At 60.3% G+C, this 15,515-nt stretch overlaps 1 protein-coding gene across 1 annotated transcript in view; it reads left to right on the top strand.

Moving 5' to 3' along the window:
* Nucleotides 1-573: 573 nt before the first annotated feature.
* Nucleotides 574-15,515, top strand: part of LOC140395995 (rab GTPase-binding effector protein 2-like) — a 19,464-nt gene continuing 4,522 nt past the window's right edge. The window contains exon 1 of the mRNA XM_072484032.1: nucleotides 574-693. Within this exon, the coding sequence (XP_072340133.1) occupies nucleotides 676-693 (18 nt within the window). The 5' untranslated portion in view covers nucleotides 574-675. The remainder of the gene's footprint in view (nucleotides 694-15,515) is intronic.

Here is a 15,515-nt window from a genome sequence, read left to right as displayed (position 1 = left end):
CCCCGCTCTCTCTCCCCGCTCTCTCCCCGCTCTCACTCCCCGCTCTCACTCCCCGCTCTCTCTCTCCGCTCTCTCTCTCCCCGCGCCGTCTCCCCGTTCTCTCTCCCCGTTCTCTCTCCCCGCTCTCACTCCCCGCTCTCACTCCCCGCTCTCTCTCCCCGCCCTCTCTCCCCGCCCTCTCTCCCCGCCCTCTCTCCCCGCTCTCTCTCCCCGCTCTCTCTCCCCGCTCTCTCTCCCGCTCTCTCTCCCCGCGCTCTCTCTCCGCTCTCTCTCTCTCCGCTCTCCCTCCCCGCTCTCTCCCCGTTCTCTCTCCCTATCACTCTTTCCCTATCACTCTCTCTTTCTGTCTCTCTCTCTCTCTCTCATTCTCTTACGCTCTTTCTCTCACTGTCTCTTGCTCTCTTTCTCTCTCTCTCACGCTCTCTCTTTCCCTTTCTCTCTCTCGTTCCCGCTCTCTCTCTCTCTTTCTCTCTCTCTCTCTCTCTTTCTCTCTCTCTCTCTCTCTCTCGCTCTCTCTCTCTCTCTCTCTCTCTCTCTCTCTCTCTCTCTCTCTCTCTCACTCTCACACGCTCTCTCTCTCTCCCGTTCACACAGCTCCTGACCGCTCTGCAGGAGAAGGTGGCGGAGGCGGAGACACTACGGACACAGTGTCAGCAGCAGAACGTGGAGCTTCAAATGAGGATAGCGGAGAGGGTGAGTGTCAGTACTGAGGGAGTGCCGCACTGTCAGAGGGTCAGTACTGAGGGAGTGTTGCACTGTCAGAGGGTCAGTACTGAGGGAGTGCCGCACTGTCAGAGGGTCAGTACTGAGGGAGTGCTGCACTGTCAGAGGGTCAGTACTGAGGGAGTGCCGCTAAGAGGGTCAGTACTGAGGGAGTGCTCCACTGTCAGACGGTCAGTACTGAGGGAGTGCCGCACTGTCAGAGGGTCAGTACTGAGGGAGTGCCGCACTGTCAGAGGGTCAGTACTGAAGGAGTGTTACACTGTCAGAGGATCAGTACTGAGGGAGTGCCGCACTGTCAGAGGGTCAGTAGTGAGGGAGTGCTGCACTGTCAGAGGGTCAGTTCTGAGGGAGTGCGGCACTGTCAGAGGGTCAGTACTGAGGGAGTGCCGCACTGTCAGAGGGTCAGTACTGAGGGAGTGCCGCACTGTCAGGGGGTCAGTACTGAGGGAGTGCCGCACTGTCAGAGGGTCAGTACTGAGGGAGTGCCGCACTGTCAGAGGGTCAGTACTGAAGGAGTGCTGCACTGTCAGAGGGTCAGTACTGAGGGAGTGCTGCACTGTCAGAGGGTCAGTACTGAGGGAGTGCCGCACTGTCAGAGGGTCAGTACTGAGGGAGTGCCACACTGTCAGAGGGTCAGTACTGAGGGAGCGCCGCACTGTCAGAGGGTCAGTACTGAGGGAGTGCCGCACTGTCAGAGGGTCAGTACGGAGGGAGCGCCGCACTGTCAGAGGGTCAGTACTGAGGGAGCGCCGCACTGTCAGAGGGTCAGTACTGAGGGAGTGCCGCACTGTCAGAGGGTCAGTACTGAGGGAGCGCCGCACTGTCAGAGGGTCAGTACTGAGGGAGTGCCGCACTGTCAGAGGGTCAGTACTGAGGGAGTGCCGCACTGTCAGAGGGTCAGTACTGAGGGAGTGCCGCACTGTCAGAGGGTCAGTACTGAGGGAGTGCCGCACTGTCAGAGGGTCAGTACTGAGGGAGTGCTGCACTGTCAGAGGGTCAGTACTGAGGGAGTGCCGCACTGTCAGAGGGTCAGTACTGAGGGAGTGCCGCACTGTCAGAGCGTCAGTACTGAGGGAGTGCCGCACTGTCAGAGGGTCAGTACTGAGGGAGTGCCGCACTGTCAGAGGGTCAGTACTGAGGGAGTGCTGCACTGTCAGAGGGTCAGTACTGAGGGAGTGCCGCACTGTCAGAGGGTCAGTACTGCGGGAGTGCCGCACTGTCAGAGGGTCAGGACTGAGGGAGCGCCGCACCGTCAGAGGGTCAGTACTGAGGGAGCGCCGCACTGTCAGAGGGTCAGTACTGAGGGAGTGCCGCACTGTCAGAGGGTCAGTACTGAGGGAGCGCCGCACTGTCAGAGGGTCAGTACTGAGGGAGTGCCGCACTGTCAGAGGGTCAGTACTGAGGGAGCGCTGCACTGTCAGAGGGTCAGTACTGAGGGAGCGCCGCACTGTCAGAGGGTCAGTACTGAGGGAGTGCCGCACTGTCAGAGGGTCAGTACTGAGGGAGTGCCGCACTGTCAGAGGGTCAGTACTGAGGGAGCGCCGCACTGTCAGAGGGTCCGTACTGAGGGAGTGCCGCACTGTCGGAGGGTCAGTACTGAGGGAGCGCCGCACTGTCAGAGGGTCAGTACTGAGTGAGTGCTGCACTGTCAGAGGGTCAGTACTGAGGGAGCGCCGCACTGTCAGAGGGTCAGTACTGAGGGAGTGCTGCACTGTCAGAGGGTCAGTACTGAGGGAGCACTGCACTGTCAGAGGGTCAGTACTGAGGGAGTGCCGCACTGTCAGAGGGTCAGTACTGAGGGAGTGCCGCACAGTCAGAGGGTCAGTACTGAGGGAGTGCTGCATTGTCAGAGGGTCAGTACTGAGGGAGTGCCGCACTGTCAGAGGGTCAGTACTGAGGGAGTGCTGCACTGTCAGAGGGTCAGTACTGAGGGAGTGCCGCACTGTCAGAGGGTCAGTACTGAGGGAGTGCCGCACTGTCAGAGGGTCAGGACTGAGGGAGCGCCGCACCGTCAGAGGGTCAGTACTGAGGGAGCGCCGCACTGTCAGAGGGTCAGTACTGAGGGAGTGCCGCACTGTCCGAGGGTCAGTACTGAGGGAGCGCCGCACTGTCAGAGAGTCAGTACTGAGGGAATGCCGCACTGTCAGAGGGTCAGTACTGAGGGAGTGCCGCACTGTCAGAGGTTCAGTACTGAGGGAGTGCCGCACTGTCAGAGGGTCAGTACAGAGGAGTGCCGCACTGTCAGAGGGTCAGTACTGAGGGAGTGCTGCACTGTCAGAGGGTCAGTACTAAGGGAGTGCTGCACTGTCAGAGGGTCAGTACTGAAGGAGTGCCGCACTGTCAGAGCGTCAGTACTGAGGGAGTGCTGCACTGTCAGAGGGTCAGTACTGAGGGAGTGCCGCACTGTCAGAGGGTCAGTACTGAGGGAGTGCCGCACTGTCAGAGGTCAATACTGAGGGAGTGCCGCACTGTCAAAGGGTCAGTACTGAGGGAGTGCCGCACTGTCAGAGGGTCAGTACTGAGGGAGTGCCGCACTGTCAGAGGGTCAGTACTGAGGGAGTGCTGCACTGTCAGAGGGTCAGTACTGAGGGAGTGCCGCACTGTCAGAGGGTCAGTACTGAGGGAGTGCTGCACTGTCAGAGGGTCAGTACTGAGGGAGTGCCGCACTGTCAGAGGGTCAGTACTGAGGAGCGCCGCACTGTCAGAGGGTCCGTACTGAGGGAGTGCCGCACTGTCAGAGGATCAGTACTGAGGGAGTGCCGCACTGTCAGAGTGTCAGTACTGAGGAGCGCCGCACTGTCAGAGGGTCAGTACTGAGGGAGTGCTGCACTGTCGGCGGGTCAGTACTGAGGGAGTGCTGCACTGTCAGAGGGTCAGTACTGAGGGAGTGCTGCACTGTCAGAGGGTCAGTACTGAGGGAGCACTGCACTGTCAGAGGGTCAGTACTGAGGGAGTGCCGCACTGTCAGAGAGTCAGTACTGAGGGAGTGCTGCACTGTCGGCGGGTCAGTACTGAGGGAGTGCTGCACTGTCAGAGGGTCAGTACTGAGGGAGTGCTGCACTGACAGAGGGTCAGTACTGAGGGAGTGCCGCACTGTCAGAGTGTCAGTACTGAGGGAGTGTTGCACTGTCAGAGGGTCAGTACTGAGGGAGCGCCGCACTGTCAGAGGGTCAGTACTGAGGGAGCGCTGCACTGTCAGAGGGTCAGTACTGAGGGAGCGCCGCACTGTCAGAGGGTCAGTACTGAGGGAGTGCCGCACTGTCAGAGGGTCAGTACTGAGGGAGTGCTGCACTGTCAGAGGGTCAGTACTGAGGGAGTGCTGCCCTGTCGGCGGGTCAGTACTGAGGGAGTGCTGCACTGTCAGAGGGTCAGTACTGAGGGAGTGCTGCACTGTCAGAGGGTCAGTACTGAGGGTGCGCTGCACTGTCAGAGGATCAGTACTGAGGGAGCGCTGCACTGTCGGAGGGTCAGTACTGAGGGAGTGCTGCACTGTCGGAGGGTCAGTACTGAGGGAGTGCTGCACTGTCAGAGGGTCAGTACTGAGGGAGTGCTGCACTGTCAGAGGGTCAGTGATGAGGGAGCGCCGCACTGTCAGAGGGTCAGTACTGAGGGAGTGCCGCACTGTCAGAGGGTCAGTACTGAGGGTGTGCCGCACTGTCAGAGGGTCAGTACTGAGGGAGAGCTGCACTGTCAGAGGGTCAGTACTGAGGGAGTGCAGCACTGTCAGAGGGTCAGTACTGAGGGAGTGCCGCACTGTCAGAGGGTCAGTACTGAGGGAGTGCCGCACTGTCAGAGGGTCAGTACTGAGGGAGTGCCGCACTGTCAGAGGGTCAGTACTGAGGGAGTGCCGCACTGTCAGAGGGTCAGTACTGAGGGAGTGCTGCACTGTCGGAGGGTCAGTACTGAGGGAGTGCTGCCACTGTCAGAGGGTCAGTACTGAGGGAGTGCCGCACTGTCAGAGGGTCAGTACTGAGGGAGTGCTGCACTGTCAGAGGGTCAGTACTGAGGGAGTGCCGCACTGTCAGAGGGTCAGTACTGAGGGAGTGCCGCACTGTCAGAGGGTCAGGACTGAGGGAGCGCCGCACCGTCAGAGGGTCAGTACTGAGGGAGCGCCGCACTGTCAGAGGGTCAGTACTGAGGGAGTGCCGCACTGTCCGAGGGTCAGTACTGAGGGAGCGCCGCACTGTCAGAGGGTCAGTACTGAGGGAATGCCGCACTGTCAGAGGGTCAGTACTGAGGGAGTGCCGCACTGTCAGAGGTTCAGTACTGAGGGAGTGCCGCACTGTCAGAGGGTCAGTACAGAGGGAGTGCCGCACTGTCAGAGGGTCAGTACTGAGGGAGTGCTGCACTGTCAGAGGGTCAGTACTAAGGGAGTGCTGCACTGTCAGAGGGTCAGTACTGAGGGAGTGCCGCACTGTCAGAGGGTCAGTACTGAGGGAGTGCTGCACTGTCAGAGCGTCAGTACTGAGGGAGTGCTGCACTGTCAGAGGGTCCGTACTGAGGGAGTGCCGCACTGTCAGAGGGTCAGTACTGAGGGAGTGCCGCACTGTCAGAGGGTCAGTACTGAGGGAGTGCCGCACTGTCAGAGGGTCAATACTGAGGGAGTGCCGCACTGTCAAAGGGTCAGTACTGAGGGAGTGCCGCACTGTCAGAGGGTCAGTACTGAGGGAGTGCCGCACTGTCAGAGGGTCAGGACTGAGGGAGTGCTGCACTGTCAGAGGGTCAGTACTGAGGGAGTGCCGCACTGTCAGAGGGTCAGTACTGAGGGAGTGCCGCACTGTCAAAGGGTCAGTACTGAGGGAGTGCCGCACTGTCAGAGGGTCAGTACTGAGGGAGTGCCGCACTGTCAGAGGGTCAGTACTGAGGGAGTGCTGCACTGTCAGAGGGTCAGTACTGAGGGAGTGCCGCACTGTCAGAGGGTCAGTACTGAGGGAGTGCTGCACTGTCAGAGGGTCAGTACTGAGGGAGTGCCGCACTGTCAGAGGGTCAGTACTGAGGGAGCGCCGCACTGTCAGAGGGTCCGTACTGAGGGAGTGCCGCACTGTCAGAGGATCAGTACTGAGGGAGTGCCGCACTGTCAGAGTGTCAGTACTGAGGGAGCGCCGCACTGTCAGAGGGTCAGTACTGAGGGAGTGCTGCACTGTCGGCGGGTCAGTACTGAGGGAGTGCTGCACTGTCAGAGGGTCAGTACTGAGGGAGTGCTGCACTGTCAGAGGGTCAGTACTGAGGGAGCACTGCACTGTCAGAGGGTCAGTACTGAGGGAGTGCCGCACTGTCAGAGAGTCAGTACTGAGGGAGTGCTGCACTGTCGGCGGGTCAGTACTGAGGGAGTGCTGCACTGTCAGAGGGTCAGTACTGAGGGAGTGCTGCACTGACAGAGGGTCAGTACTGAGGGAGTGCCGCACTGTCAGAGTGTCAGTACTGAGGGAGTGTTGCACTGTCAGAGGGTCAGTACTGAGGGAGCGCCGCACTGTCAGAGGGTCAGTACTGAGGGAGCGCTGCACTGTCAGAGGGTCAGTACTGAGGGAGCGCCGCACTGTCAGAGGGTCAGTACTGAGGGAGTGCCGCACTGTCAGAGGGTCAGTACTGAGGGAGTGCTGCACTGTCAGAGGGTCAGTACTGAGGGAGTGCTGCCCTGTCGGCGGGTCAGTACTGAGGGAGTGCTGCACTGTCAGAGGGTCAGTACTGAGGGAGTGCTGCACTGTCAGAGGGTCAGTACTGAGGGTGCGCTGCACTGTCAGAGGATCAGTACTGAGGGAGCGCTGCACTGTCGGAGGGTCAGTACTGAGGGAGTGCTGCACTGTCGGAGGGTCAGTACTGAGGGAGTGCTGCACTGTCAGAGGGTCAGTACTGAGGGAGTGCTGCACTGTCAGAGGGTCAGTGATGAGGGAGCGCCGCACTGTCAGAGGGTCAGTACTGAGGGAGTGCCGCACTGTCAGAGGATCAGTACTGAGGGTGTGCCGCACTGTCAGAGGGTCAGTACTGAGGGAGAGCTGCACTGTCAGAGGGTCAGTACTGAGGGAGTGCAGCACTGTCAGAGGGTCAGTACTGAGGGAGTGCCGCACTGTCAGAGGGTCAGTACTGAGGGAGTGCCGCACTGTCAGAGGGTCAGTACTGAGGGAGTGCCGCACTGTCAGAGGGTCAGTACTGAGGGAGTGCCGCACTGTCAGAGGGTCAGTACTGAGGGAGTGCTGCACTGTCGGAGGGTCAGTACTGAGGGAGTGCTGCACTGTCAGAGGGTCAGTACTGAGGGAGTGCCGCACTGTCAGAGGGTCAGTACTGAGGGAGTGCCGCACTGTCAGAGGGTCAGTACTGAGGGAGCGCCGCACTGTCAGAGGGTCAGTACTGAGGGAGTGCCGCACTGTCAGAGGGTCAGTACTGAGGGAGCGCCGCACTGTCAGAGGGTCAGTACTGAGGGAGCGCCGCACTGTCAGAGGGTCAGTACTGAGGGAGCGCCGCACTGTCAGAGGGTCAGTACTGAGGGAGCGCCGCACTGTCAGAGGGTCAGTACTGAGGGAGTGCCGCACTGTCAGAGGGTCAGTACTGAGGGAGCGCCGCACTGTCAGAGGGTCAGTACTGAGGGACTGCCGCACTGTCAGAGGGTCAGTACTGAGGGAGTGCCGCACTGTCAGAGGGTCAGTACTGAGGGAGTGCCGCACTGTCAGAGGGTCAGTACTGAGGGAGTGCCGCACTGTCAGAGGGTCAGTACTGAGGGAGTGCTGCACTGTCAGAGGGTCAGTACTGAGGGAGTGCCGCACTGTCAGAGGGTCAGTACTGAGGGAGTGCCGCACTGTCAGAGCGTCAGTACTGAGGGAGTGCCGCACTGTCAGAGGGTCAGTACTGAGGGAGTGCCGCACTGTCAGAGGGTCAGTACTGAGGGAGTGCTGCACTGTCAGAGGGTCAGTACTAAGGGAGTGCCGCACTGTCAGAGGGTCAGTACTGCGGGAGTGCCGCACTGTCAGAGGGTCAGGACTGAGGGAGCGCCGCACCGTCAGAGGGTCAGTACTGAGGGAGCGCCGCACTGTCAGAGGGTCAGTACTGAGGGAGTGCCGCACTGTCAGAGGGTCAGTACTGAGGGAGCGCCGCACTGTCAGAGGGTCAGTACTGAGGGAGTGCCGCACTGTCAGAGGGTCAGTACTGAGGGAGCGCTGCACTGTCAGAGGGTCAGTACTGAGGGAGCGCCGCACTGTCGGAGGGTCAGTACTGAGGGAGCGCCGCACTGTCAGAGGGTCAGTACTGAGGGAGTGCCGCACTGTCGGAGGGTCAGTACTGAGGGAGCGCCGCACTGTCAGAGGGTCCGTACTGAGGGAGTGCCGCACTGTCGGAGGGTCAGTACTGAGGGAGCGCCGCACTGTCAGAGGGTCAGTACTGAGTGAGTGCTGCACTGTCAGAGGGTCAGTACTGAGGGAGCGCCGCACTGTCAGAGGGTCAGTACTGAGGGAGTGCTGCACTGTCAGAGGGTCAGTACTGAGGGAGTGCCGCACTGTCAGAGGGTCAGTACTGAGGGAGTGCCGCACTGTCAGAGGGTCAGTACTGAGGGAGTGCCGCACTGTCAGAGGGTCAGTACTGAGGGAGTGCCGCACTGTCAGAGGGTCAGTACTGAGGGAGTGCTGCACTGTCAGAGGGTCAGTACTGAGGGAGTGCCGCACTGTCAGAGGGTCAGTACTGAGGGAGTGCTGCACTGTCAGAGGGTCAGTACTGAGGGAGTGCCGCACTGTCAGAGGGTCAGTACTGAGGGAGTGCCGCACTGTCAGAGGGTCAGGACTGAGGGAGCGCCGCACCGTCAGAGGGTCAGTACTGAGGGAGCGCCGCACTGTCAGAGGGTCAGTACTGAGGGAGTGCCGCACTGTCAGAGGGTCAGTACTGAGGGAGCGCCGCACTGTCAGAGGGTCAGTACTGAGGGAATGCCGCACTGTCAGAGGGTCAGTACTGAGGGAGTGCCGCACTGTCAGAGGTTCAGTACTGAGGGAGTGCCGCACTGTCAGAGGGTCAGTACAGAGGGAGTGCCGCACTGTCAGAGGGTCAGTACTGAGGGAGTGCCGCACTGTCAGAGGGTCAGTACTGAGGGAGTGCTGCACTGTCAGAGGGTCAGTACTGAAGGAGTGCCGCACTGTCAGAGCGTCAGTACTGAGGGAGTGCTGCACTGTCAGAGGGTCAGTACTGAGGGAGTGCTGCACTGTCAGAGGGTCAGTACTGAGGGAGTGCCGCACTGTCAGAGGGTCAGTACTGAGGGAGTGCTGCACTGTCAGAGGGTCAGTACTGAGGGAGTGCCGCACTGTCAGAGGGTCAGTACTGAGGGAGCGCCGCACTGTCAGAGGGTCCGTACTGAGGGAGTGCCGCACTGTCAGAGGATCAGTACTGAGGGAGTGCCGCACTGTCAGAGTGTCAGTACTGAGGGAGCGCCGCACTGTCAGAGGGTCAGTACTGAGGGAGTGCTGCACTGTCGGCGGGTCAGTACTGAGGGAGTGCTGCACTGTCAGAGGGTCAGTACTGAGGGAGTGCTGCACTGTCAGAGGGTCAGTACTGAGGGAGCACTGCACTGTCAGAGGGTCAGTACTGAGGGAGTGCCGCACTGTCAGAGAGTCAGTACTGAGGGAGTGCTGCACTGTCGGCGGGTCAGTACTGAGGGAGTGCTGCACTGTCAGAGGGTCAGTACTGAGGGAGTGCTGCACTGACAGAGGGTCAGTACTGAGGGAGTGCCGCACTGTCAGAGTGTCAGTACTGAGGGAGTGTTGCACTGTCAGAGGGTCAGTACTGAGGGAGCGCCGCACTGTCAGAGGGTCAGTACTGAGGGAGCGCTGCACTGTCAGAGGGTCAGTACTGAGGGAGCGCCGCACTGTCAGAGGGTCAGTACTGAGGGAGTGCCGCACTGTCAGAGGGTCAGTACTGAGGGAGTGCTGCACTGTCAGAGGGTCAGTACTGAGGGAGTGCTGCCCTGTCGGCGGGTCAGTACTGAGGGAGTGCTGCACTGTCAGAGGGTCAGTACTGAGGGAGTGCTGCACTGTCAGAGGGTCAGTACTGAGGGTGCGCTGCACTGTCAGAGGATCAGTACTGAGGGAGCGCTGCACTGTCGGAGGGTCAGTACTGAGTGAGTGCTGCACTGTCGGAGGGTCAGTACTGAGGGAGTGCTGCACTGTCAGAGGGTCAGTACTGAGGGAGTGCTGCACTGTCAGAGGGTCAGTGATGAGGGAGCGCCGCACTGTCAGAGGGTCAGTACTGAGGGAGTGCCGCACTGTCAGAGGGTCAGTACTGAGGGTGTGCCGCACTGTCAGAGGGTCAGTACTGAGGGAGAGCTGCACTGTCAGAGGGTCAGTACTGAGGGAGTGCAGCACTGTCAGAGGGTCAGTACTGAGGGAGTGCCGCACTGTCAGAGGGTCAGTACTGAGGGAGTGCCGCACTGTCAGAGGGTCAGTACTGAGGGAGTGCCGCACTGTCAGAGCGTCAGTACTGAGGGAGTGCCGCACTGTCAGAGGGTCAGTACTGAGGGAGTGCCGCACTGTCAGAGGGTCAGTACTGAGGGAGTGCTGCACTGTCAGAGGGTCAGTACTAAGGGAGTGCCGCACTGTCAGAGGGTCAGTACTGCGGGAGTGCCGCACTGTCAGAGGGTCAGGACTGAGGGAGCGCCGCACCGTCAGAGGGTCAGTACTGAGGGAGCGCCGCACTGTCAGAGGGTCAGTACTGAGGGAGTGCCGCACTGTCAGAGGGTCAGTACTGAGGGAGCGCCGCACTGTCAGAGGGTCAGTACTGAGGGAGTGCCGCACTGTCAGAGGGTCAGTACTGAGGGAGCGCTGCACTGTCAGAGGGTCAGTACTGAGGGAGCGCCGCACTGTCGGAGGGTCAGTACTGAGGGAGCGCCGCACTGTCAGAGGGTCAGTACTGAGGGAGTGCCGCACTGTCGGAGGGTCAGTACTGAGGGAGCGCCGCACTGTCAGAGGGTCCGTACTGAGGGAGTGCCGCACTGTCGGAGGGTCAGTACTGAGGGAGCGCCGCACTGTCAGAGGGTCAGTACTGAGTGAGTGCTGCACTGTCAGAGGGTCAGTACTGAGGGAGCGCCGCACTGTCAGAGGGTCAGTACTGAGGGAGTGCTGCACTGTCAGAGGGTCAGTACTGAGGGAGTGCCGCACTGTCAGAGGGTCAGTACTGAGGGAGTGCCGCACTGTCAGAGGGTCAGTACTGAGGGAGTGCCGCACTGTCAGAGGGTCAGTACTGAGGGAGTGCCGCACTGTCAGAGGGTCAGTACTGAGGGAGTGCTGCACTGTCAGAGGGTCAGTACTGAGGGAGTGCCGCACTGTCAGAGGGTCAGTACTGAGGGAGTGCTGCACTGTCAGAGGGTCAGTACTGAGGGAGTGCCGCACTGTCAGAGGGTCAGTACTGAGGGAGTGCCGCACTGTCAGAGGGTCAGGACTGAGGGAGCGCCGCACCGTCAGAGGGTCAGTACTGAGGGAGCGCCGCACTGTCAGAGGGTCAGTACTGAGGGAGTGCCGCACTGTCAGAGGGTCAGTACTGAGGGAGCGCCGCACTGTCAGAGGGTCAGTACTGAGGGAATGCCGCACTGTCAGAGGGTCAGTACTGAGGGAGTGCCGCACTGTCAGAGGTTCAGTACTGAGGGAGTGCCGCACTGTCAGAGGGTCAGTACAGAGGGAGTGCCGCACTGTCAGAGGGTCAGTACTGAGGGAGTGCCGCACTGTCAGAGGGTCAGTACTGAGGGAGTGCTGCACTGTCAGAGGGTCAGTACTGAAGGAGTGCCGCACTGTCAGAGCGTCAGTACTGAGGGAGTGCTGCACTGTCAGAGGGTCAGTACTGAGGGAGTGCTGCACTGTCAGAGGGTCAGTACTGAGGGAGTGCCGCACTGTCAGAGGGTCAGTACTGAGGGAGTGCTGCACTGTCAGAGGGTCAGTACTGAGGGAGTGCCGCACTGTCAGAGGGTCAGTACTGAGGGAGCGCCGCACTGTCAGAGGGTCCGTACTGAGGGAGTGCCGCACTGTCAGAGGATCAGTACTGAGGGAGTGCCGCACTGTCAGAGTGTCAGTACTGAGGGAGCGCCGCACTGTCAGAGGGTCAGTACTGAGGGAGTGCTGCACTGTCGGCGGGTCAGTACTGAGGGAGTGCTGCACTGTCAGAGGGTCAGTACTGAGGGAGTGCTGCACTGTCAGAGGGTCAGTACTGAGGGAGCACTGCACTGTCAGAGGGTCAGTACTGAGGGAGTGCCGCACTGTCAGAGAGTCAGTACTGAGGGAGTGCTGCACTGTCGGCGGGTCAGTACTGAGGGAGTGCTGCACTGTCAGAGGGTCAGTACTGAGGGAGTGCTGCACTGACAGAGGGTCAGTACTGAGGGAGTGCCGCACTGTCAGAGTGTCAGTACTGAGGGAGTGTTGCACTGTCAGAGGGTCAGTACTGAGGGAGCGCCGCACTGTCAGAGGGTCAGTACTGAGGGAGCGCTGCACTGTCAGAGGGTCAGTACTGAGGGAGCGCCGCACTGTCAGAGGGTCAGTACTGAGGGAGTGCCGCACTGTCAGAGGGTCAGTACTGAGGGAGTGCTGCACTGTCAGAGGGTCAGTACTGAGGGAGTGCTGCCCTGTCGGCGGGTCAGTACTGAGGGAGTGCTGCACTGTCAGAGGGTCAGTACTGAGGGAGTGCTGCACTGTCAGAGGGTCAGTACTGAGGGTGCGCTGCACTGTCAGAGGATCAGTACTGAGGGAGCGCTGCACTGTCGGAGGGTCAGTACTGAGTGAGTGCTGCACTGTCGGAGGGTCAGTACTGAGGGAGTGCTGCACTGTCAGAGGGTCAGTACTGAGGGAGTGCTGCACTGTCAGAGGGTCAGTGATGAGGGAGCGCCGCACTGTCAGAGGGTCAGTACTGAGGGAGTGCCGCACTGTCAGAGGGTCAGTACTGAGGGTGTGCCGCACTGTCAGAGGGTCAGTACTGAGGGAGAGCTGCACTGTCAGAGGGTCAGTACTGAGGGAGTGCAGCACTGTCAGAGGGTCAGTACTGAGGGAGTGCCGCACTGTCAGAGGGTCAGTACTGAGGGAGTGCCGCACTGTCAGAGGGTCAGTACTGAGGGAGTGCCGCACTGTCAGAGGGTCAGTACTGAGGGAGTGCCGCACTGTCAGAGGGTCAGTACTGAGGGAGTGCTGCACTGTCGGAGGGTCAGTACTGAGGGAGTGCTGCACTGTCTGAGGGTCAGTACTGAGGGAGTGCCGCACTGTCAGAGGGTCAGTACTGAGGTAGTGCCGCACTGTCAGAGGGTCAGTACTGAGGGAGCGCCGCACTGTCAGAGGGTCAGTACTGAGGGAGTGCCGCACTGTCAGAGGGTCAGTACTGAGGGAGCGCCGCACTGTCAGAGGGTCAGTACTGAGGGAGCGCCGCACTGTCAGAGGGTCAGTACTGAGGGAGCGCCGCACTGTCAGAGGGTCAGTACTGAGGGAGCGCCGCACTGTCAGAGGGTCAGTACTGAGGGAGTGCCGCACTGTCAGAGGGTCAGTACTGAGGGAGCGCCGCACTGTCAGAGGGTCAGTACTGAGGGACTGCCGCACTGTCAGAGGGTCAGTACTGAGGGAGTGCCGCACTGTCAGAGGGTCAGTACTGAGGGAGTGCCGCACTGTCAGAGGGTCAGTACTGAGGGAGTGCCGCACTGTCAGAGGGTCAGTACTGAGGGAGTGCTGCACTGTCAGAGGGTCAGTACTGAGGGAGTGCCGCACTGTCAGAGGGTCAGTACTGAGGGAGTGCCGCACTGTCAGAGCGTCAGTACTGAGGGAGTGCCGCACTGTCAGAGGGTCAGTACTGAGGGAGTGCCGCACTGTCAGAGGGTCAGTACTGAGGGAGTGCTGCACTGTCAGAGGGTCAGTACTAAGGGAGTGCCGCACTGTCAGAGGGTCAGTACTGCGGGAGTGCCGCACTGTCAGAGGGTCAGGACTGAGGGAGCGCCGCACCGTCAGAGGGTCAGTACTGAGGGAGCGCCGCACTGTCAGAGGGTCAGTACTGAGGGAGTGCCGCACTGTCAGAGGGTCAGTACTGAGGGAGCGCCGCACTGTCAGAGGGTCAGTACTGAGGGAGTGCCGCACTGTCAGAGGGTCAGTACTGAGGGAGCGCTGCACTGTCAGAGGGTCAGTACTGAGGGAGCGCCGCACTGTCGGAGGGTCAGTACTGAGGGAGTGCCGCACTGTCAGAGGGTCAGTACTGAGGGAGTGCCGCACTGTCGGAGGGTCAGTACTGAGGGAGCGCCGCACTGTCAGAGGGTCCGTACTGAGGGAGTGCCGCACTGTCGGAGGGTCAGTACTGAGGGAGCGCCGCACTGTCAGAGGGTCAGTACTGAGTGAGTGCTGCACTGTCAGAGGGTCAGTACTGAGGGAGCGCCGCACTGTCAGAGGGTCAGTACTGAGGGAGTGCTGCACTGTCAGAGGGTCAGTACTGAGGGAGTGCCGCACTGTCAGAGGGTCAGTACTGAGGGAGTGCCGCACTGTCAGAGGGTCAGTACTGAGGGAGTGCCGCACTGTCAGAGGGTCAGTACTGAGGGAGTGCCGCACTGTCAGAGGGTCAGTACTGAGGGAGTGCTGCACTGTCAGAGGGTCAGTACTGAGGGAGTGCCGCACTGTCAGAGGGTCAGTACTGAGGGAGTGCTGCACTGTCAGAGGGTCAGTACTGAGGGAGTGCCGCACTGTACGAGGGTCAGTACTGAGGGAGTGCCGCACTGTCAGAGGGTCAGGACTGAGGGAGCGCCGCACCGTCAGAGGGTCAGTACTGAGGGAGCGCCGCACTGTCAGAGGGTCAGTACTGAGGGAGTGCCGCACTGTCAGAGGGTCAGTACTGAGGGAGCGCCGCACTGTCAGAGGGTCAGTACTGAGGGAATGCCGCACTGTCAGAGGGTCAGTACTGAGGGAGTGCCGCACTGTCAGAGGTTCAGTACTGAGGGAGTGCCGCACTGTCAGAGGGTCAGTACAGAGGGAGTGCCGCACTGTCAGAGGGTCAGTACTGAGGGAGTGCTGCACTGTCAGAGGGTCAGTACTGTAGGAGTGCCGCACTGTCAGAGCGTCAGTACTGAGGGAGTGCTGCACTGTCAGAGGGTCAGTACTGAGGGAGTGCCGCACTGTCAGAGGGTCAGTACTGAGGGAGTGCTGCACTGTCAGAGGGTCAGTACTGAAGGAGTGCCGCACTGTCAGAGCGTCAGTACTGAGGGAGTGCTGCACTGTCAGAGGGTCAGTACTGAGGGAGTGCCGCACTGTCAGAGGGTCAGTACTGAGGGAGTGCCGCACTGTCAGAGGGTCAATACTGAGGGAGTGCCGCACTGTCAGAGGGTCAGTACTGAGGGAGTGCCGCACTGTCAGAGGGTCAGTACTGAGGGAGTGCCGCACTGTCAGAGGGTCAGTACTGAGGGAGTGCTGCACTGTCAGAGGGTCAGTACTGAGGCAGTGCCGCACTGTCAGAGGGTCAGTACTGAGGGAGTGCTGCACTGTCAGAGGGTCAGTACTGAGGGAGTGCCGCACTGTCAGAGGGTCAGTACTGAGGGAGCGCCGCACTGTCAGAGGGTCCGTACTGAGGGAGTGCCGCACTGTCAGAGGATCAGTACTGAGGGAGTGCCGCACTGTCAGAGTGTCAGTACTGAGGGAGTGCTGCACTGTCGGCGGGTCAGTACTGAGGGAGTGCTGCACTGTCAGAGGGTCAGTACTGAGGGAGTGCTGCACTGTCAGAGGGTCAGTACTGAGGGAGCACTGCACTGTCAGAGGGTCAGTACTGAGGGAGTGCCGCACTGTCAGAGAGTCAGTACTGAGGGAGTGCTGCACTGTCGGCGGGTCAGT

Source organism: Scyliorhinus torazame, chromosome 19 (genome assembly GCF_047496885.1).
Source record: "Scyliorhinus torazame isolate Kashiwa2021f chromosome 19, sScyTor2.1, whole genome shotgun sequence".
In the NCBI taxonomy this organism is placed as follows: domain Eukaryota; kingdom Metazoa; phylum Chordata; class Chondrichthyes; order Carcharhiniformes; family Scyliorhinidae; genus Scyliorhinus; species Scyliorhinus torazame.
This window is presented reverse-complemented; position numbering and strand designations above follow the sequence as displayed.